We start from the raw sequence: 6,861 nt of genomic DNA, 5'->3' as shown, positions 1-6,861 counted from the left end.
GCGTAAAAAGAGCTTTAGTATGTCGGTATCAACCCCGTTCCCTCTGCGCGTATCAAACCTCGTAAAGATTTTGTTTTTAAATAAGAGTGATAGCATCAATTTAAAAAAGCCTTTAAATTTTCTTTTAAATTTTTTGAAATAAATTTGAGAAATCTCATGAAAAGTTAAAGAACAAAAATAGGGATCAATCTTTTGATTTCGTCAATGAGATCCAAAATGTGATCCAACAATCTGTCACATTTAATTTCTTGGTCATATCATCAGATCAATTGCTCAGTTGGATTTGCTTTTTTTTTAAACCAAGCTCAAACATGAAACTAGTAATGGTTTGATAGGGTTTTTGACGACACAACATCGAAATATTTCGGTTTTAAGATTAACTATGATACATGCTAAGTCAGCAAAACCTTAAATTTATGGCAAAATTAGTTGCCTCAAAAATGGCTTTTGAGCTAATTCCATAATGTACCAGACTATTAAAACGTTGAGAATTATTAACTTGGGACCTTATTTAATTGTATCTAAACCAAAATGACTTAATTACCGCCCTTGGAAATTGTTACTCGTTTAGGTTTATTCAAAACTCGGCAGTTAGAGAAGCAATATAGAAATTTTAAAATTTTAACCGAACATTAAATTTTCTCTTCTTGAAATTGCTTGAAAACATTGAAATATCTAGAAAATATTCAAATTTATAGTGATATCTTTGGGCTTTTCATTGTCGTTATTATCACCACACTGGGTACAAGACTTTTTCGAATCACCTCCTTGGACAAACGATTTAGGCTGTTGAGCGTCACTTGAACGGCACATCAATATCATCTTTTTAAGAGTTTGTTGTGCGAATTTGAGCAAACTACAAGGTGACTTAACTTCAACAGCATTAAGTTTTCGTGGAACATAAGAGCATTTTCGAGAAATTTCTTGGATTTGTCTTCGAGTTTGATGAAGGGTGGTGATACAGTTTCTCTTTGAATTTGCGTCACCACCTTGGACAAACGACTTGGGTCCTTGAGCGTCACCACCTTGGACGAACGACTTGGGTCCTTGAGCGTCTCCACCTTGGACGAACGACTTGGGTCCTTGAGCGTCTCCACCTTGGACGAACGACTTGGGTCCTTGAGCGACTCCACCTTGGACGAACGACTTGGGTCCATGAGCGTCTCCACCTTGGACGAACGAACTTGGGTCCTTGAGCGTCTCCACTTGACGAACGACTTGGGTCCTTGAGCGTCTCCACCTTGGACGAACGACTTGGGTCCTTGAGCGTCTCCACCTTGGACGACGAACGACTTGGGTCCTTGAGCGTCACCACCTTGGACGAACGACTTGGGTCCTTGAGCGTCACCACCTGGACGAACGACTTGGGTCCTTGAGCGTCACCACCTTGGACGAACGACTTGGGTCCTTGAGCGTCACCACCTTGGACGAAACGACTTGGGTCCTTGAGCGTCACCACCTTGGACGAACGACTTGGGTCCTTGAGCGTCACCACTTGGACGAACGACTTGGTCCTTGAGCGTCACCACCTTGGACGAACGACTTGGGTCCTGAGCGTCACCACCTTGGACGAACGACTTGGGTCCTTGAGCGTCCACCACCTTGGACGAACGACTTGGGTCCTTGAGCGTCACCACCTTGGACGAACGACTTGGGTCCTTGAGCGTCACCACCTTGAACGAACGACTTGGGTCCTTGGGCGTCACCACCTTGGACGAACGACTTGGGTCCTTGGGCGTCTCCACCTTGGACGAACGACTTGGGTCCTTGGGCGTCTCCACCTTGGACGAACGACTTGGGTCCTTGAGCGTCACCACCTTGGACGAACGACTTGGGTCCTTGAGCGTCACCACCTTGGACGAACGAATTGGGTCCTTGAGCGTCACCACCTTGGACGAACGACTTGGGTCCTTGAGCGTCACCACCTTGGACGAACGACTTGGGTCCTTGAGCGTCACCACCTTGGACGAACGACTTGGGTCCTTGAGCGTCTCCACCTTGGACGAACGACTTGGGTCCTTGGGCGTCTCCACCTTGGACGAACGACTTGGGTCCTTGAGCGTCTCCACCTTGGACGAACGACTTGGGTCCTTGGGCGTCTCCACCTTGGACGAACGACTTGGGTCCTTGGGCGTCTCCACCTTGGACGAACGACTTTGGTGGATTGGAGTTCAAAACATCTTTCAAAATTTTGACTGAAATAATAAAAAGGATGGATTTTAAAATCATTTAATGCTTATTGTCGAGAATTATACATTCTTAAAATTAAAAGATTTTTCATCTCTGGTCCTAAATGTAAGTTTAAGACCATATTTGAAAAGTTTTCAAATCGGAGATTCAGTTTTCTTTTCTTATCGATTGTCAAACGAGATAATAGCATTTTTGGGATTTTCTAATGGCCACTGAAAAGGTCATGGGAACCTTTGGTCAGAAATTTTGAATACACTAAAGAATAATAATAACAAGTCGGCAGACAAATCATGCATAGGGTTTGACCAGAACAAAAGAAGTTTCACATAAATTAGAATCATGAACTAAAATAACCCCCCGCTCTCACAGACCTATAGGATTTTATCAGCCAGGCGGGATACCGTAAGTTGGTCTAATGTCAACATCCCTCGTCTAATTCCAACACCCTTCTAAGACAGTAATAACATGAAAGTTTGAATCACTGATTGAAAAAATATTATTCCTCCCCTGACCACTACGCAAAGAAAAATAGCTTTTCGACCTTTCTATAAATTTTAGCTGATGAAAAAGGTGTCGGAATTAAATGAGGGATGTCGACATTAGACCAAGTTACGGTAGTGGGTAGAAACTCGATGAAGATTTATATTCCCATGTTTTTTCATGACTGGGGGTTGAGTTCCGTTGTTTTCAAGTCAGAAAATTCGTATGGGTTGGAAAAAAACGCAATATTTCACAGTAAGTTGGATTTACTTATGTGATTATTTCCAGGGGGGACAAAACGTAGAGTACATTTTCCAGGGTTTCCACTGGGGATGATATTTTGGCCACTTTTGTACCAGTACCAGTGGGTCGGTGGGAAAGGGGTTTGGGAACCAAACCCCACTGGAAAAGTCGGCTAAAATCTCGTCCCCGGTGGGAAGAAAACCCTACAATTTTATCCCCACTGGGGAATTGACTTTTCTTTCATCCCCGATCAAAATTCAATGCTTAAAAATTGCACTCCAAAACCAATCTCACTGGATAGACCTTTTCGCCTTTGCGTCCGCCATATTGAATTGTATGCAAAAATTATGGTTGCCGAATTGCCGTGGTGAAATTCCCTTAGAAAGTATGCAAAACATATGCAAGTTTACACAAAGATTAAAAAGACAACAAAGCATCTTATAAATAAATATTATAATCATTAGAACAATAAAAGATGGAATTTCTTAATCCAAAAGGAAATATTTACAGAACAACAAAAGCCTTTTAGGAATTTGTTCTTAAAGACATTGCATATTATGTTTTCATGACATTAAAAAATTCCACGAAGACGGAGTACACACATCAAACTTTCAAAACACGCAAACTGAAAGCAGTAATTATGACGTCACACTTCATCAATGTTTTGATTTGATCATTTGGCGGCTCTGTTCCCAGGAGAATAATTTGCCGTCAGCCGAATAAGGATTGTTTTTTACCTTCGCGGGTGATTTTTCAGTTTGAGTTTATGTCTAATGTTATGGTTTTTTGAAGTGCTTGTTCTAAGAGATGAGTGAATATAATTGTTTTTAGTTTTCAAAAGAAGCAAATTTAATCTTTCTTCTACAAGATTACACTTTAATATAATGCCAATTATGCATGTAAGTTTTTATTTAATACTTTCTTTTTGCATATGTTTTGCATACTTTCTAAGGGAATTTCACCACGGCAATTCGGCAACCATAATTTTTGCATACAATTCAATATGGCGGACGCAAAGGCGAAAAGGTCTATTTTTTAGCCTTGGAACAATAAAATTTTTATTCCCATTGGGTTTTCAATAGAATATTTTATCCCAACTTTGGGAAAAATTTTCACTGGGGCTGTGAGACAGGGATGTAAATAAAACTTACTCAAAGCATCGTTGCTAATGTATCTTGACTCCAATGAAATGACATTTGCTAATAGCAAAATCACCAAAATTATTATTTTCATCTTAAAGCTGTTTAACACAAATGTTTCTGCTGTACCTTCAGAAGCTTGCACTTTGCTTCGTCTTCGTCTTTGAATATGTTTTTTGTATTAAATAAAATTTCCGCACTTTTTATAGGTTTATTAGGATGCAGAGGTTGTATTATCTTGGGAATGAATTGACTATCGTAAATAGATTAAATTGTCTCTAGGGAAACAAGTTAGAAAGTTCGTATCTCCTGAGAGAAAGTGAGCCTCACTCAAGGGAATTGAATGTATTTTAATAACTTTTTATTTCGGTAGAACTTCTGCAATGCTTTTCCTTTTGTTAAACTATGTCTTTTCATGAACATATGAATGGCTTGACATTCATCTTCTTTGTAATTATGCAGAAAGCACTGCTAGCTTCGTTACCACCTTGTCAAAATCATAAAATATAACAATAAACTTTGATGATATATCTCTCGGGAATACCTCACTAACAGCGTTAAAGCTTCGACGAAAGTCTACTCAAGTCTTTTATCTAAACGTAGAAAGCAAAGGCAGAATCATCGTCAGCTTCTCTAAACTCCGACAATATGATACTGTTCATCTAACGTTTCAAAGCCATCTAAAAAGAACGACAAATAATTCTTAAAAAGCAACAAAAAGAACAACAAACCCTAACCCTAACTAGTAAAGAACGACATATTTCGCCGTTCTAAACCCCGACCTTTGTCAGTGACTACCGCCCCTACATATTTATTACTTTTTGTACTTTACACTATTTAACAAATAGCGGTTTAAAAAACGATTAATTACGTAATGTGTATAAGTCTCTATTTGGGTGAACTGGAAACATTACAGATGAACTAACTCATATTATAACTTTTTTTAAAAAAAGTTTTGAAAATCTTTAGAAGAGTGTCACATTCAAACTTTGATATTGCTACACGTTTTTTTTTTTATAAGAACAAACTATATAAGAACATAAGGCTTCGAGGCCCAAAAACTTAAGAACATTCTAAGAACATTCTAAGGCTTTGGAGACTTAAAAACATGCATTTTCTTAAGAAATTACATCAAAATGCTCAAAAAATGCTGAAAATAAGAACATTTTAAGAACATTTTTAGGCTTCAAATCCAAAAAACTAAGAACATCCGAAGGCTTCAAAAATTTTTGACGTTCTTATAAAAAAAAAAACGTGTACTCTACAATCTTTATACTTGGGCATACTATTTTTTTTCAAGTCATAAAAAAATATTGGAGCGAAAAAAATTATTCAAAAGTATACACGCGGTAGAAATGATGCACTTTCGCGTTTTATAGTGTTGTTGATAAGTATTTTGCAAACTTTTATGAAATAAATTAAGAATAATTCTTTTACAAATTACGTGTAATGTTAAACCAAATTCGAAATACAGGTGACAACGGAGCTCGCTTTAAAGAGACAATGGATCTTGACGTCCGTCGCTTATATGTTCATGGTGTTTTACTGTTTTACAAACTACAAATTTCAGTGGTACTCGTAAGTGACTTTTGCCGCTGCGGTTGCAATTGTGACTGTGGAAACGCTCTATAGTTCTTATGGGCAAAACTATTGTCTTTAAAATCGACTTAAGAATTAGAGCCAAATTTAGGTGAGGTTATAAATTTAGATCTCTCTGATTTCAGGGCCGTAGTTTGGTTTAGAGCTATAAAGGGTAGAAAATAAAATTAAAAAATAATTTTATCCTTAAAGAGAAATAGAAGTAGTAAAATGTAAAAATCACGTGTCCAAAACAAACTTGTAAAACACCTTTCCCGTAATTCAAACTTCTCAGAAATGTCCCGGGAAAATGTGCGCTCCACTGTTGTGTATAAAATTGTTTGGGAGGTAAACGAACGCATTTTTGCCTGTGAGGGGTTAGGGAAAGTGGGTTTTCAGCTTCTAACTTTGATAGCGATCTTCTTTTGGCAAAAGATTTTCAGGGTGGTATAATGTCATGAATAGATTGAACATACTAAAATTTGAGTGGATTTTGTTCGACAGAACTTAAGAAAAGCTCAAAAAACCAACTTTCCCTATAGTCCGGGAGCCAAATCCTATATCTCCTTAAATAAGCACTTTTGCTTACCCCAAGATTCTACAGAGGATAAACTATATAATTTTGGAATCCTCAACTATCCTAGTTTTAGAAGTGGTCGGTCCCCAAAGCTAACTCCTGGTCAATTTTTCGTATTGGGCCCGAGTTTAGGGGGTACTTTTTACTTTTTACAATATCTTTCTCCATGTATGATATAATTTGCTATATCTCATGAATGAATTGACCAATTGCTTTGAAACTTTGCCAAAAGTTTCAAGATACATTGGTGATCATTCATCATTGGCAAAATATTTTTGCGAAAAATTATTTTTGGGGGTTTACCTGGGGCAAAATAGGGAAAATTTGGGTATTTTCACTGAATTTTGTCACTTTATAAGACTGGGAACTACCAAAACAACTTTTAATGAGGCACAAACTTTGTGTTATGATAAAATTTGATGCAATACACCAGAAAAATTTCTTGTCAACTGTATTTAGTTTCATTTTTGACGCTTCAGGGGGTAAGAATGCCCATTTTATTGAATTTTTACATAATTTGAGCAATTTTCACTGCTTATCTCGCCTAAAATATCTTCGAAAATAGTTTTAACTTGATCTTTGTGTAATATATTACACAAGCAAAAAGATCTCTAAAATTTTGTAAACAATGAAGCAGAATATTTCATCTTTGTT

The 6,861-nt window shown here is 37.6% G+C and overlaps 1 protein-coding gene across 1 annotated transcript; it reads right to left on the bottom strand.

Moving 5' to 3' along the window:
* Window positions 1-619: 619 nt before the first annotated feature.
* LOC136806553 (circumsporozoite protein-like) lies at window positions 620-4,230 on the bottom strand. Its single transcript, XM_067063141.1, has 2 exons — window positions 4,065-4,230; window positions 620-2,195 (listed from the first exon to the last, which is right to left on the bottom strand). Exons 1-2 carry the CDS (start codon window positions 4,144-4,146, stop codon window positions 1,558-1,560), a joined length of 720 nt encoding a protein of 239 aa, XP_066919242.1. The 5' UTR covers window positions 4,147-4,230; the 3' UTR covers window positions 620-1,557.
* Window positions 4,231-6,861: the final 2,631 nt, after the last annotated feature.

Source organism: Clytia hemisphaerica, unplaced genomic scaffold, assembly GCF_902728285.1.
Source record: "Clytia hemisphaerica strain Z4C2 unplaced genomic scaffold, Clytia hemisphaerica genome assembly, whole genome shotgun sequence".
NCBI lineage: Eukaryota > Metazoa > Cnidaria > Hydrozoa > Leptothecata > Clytiidae > Clytia > Clytia hemisphaerica.
The sequence above is the reverse complement of the archived record's forward strand: the minus strand, read 5'-3'. Positions and strand labels throughout refer to the sequence as shown.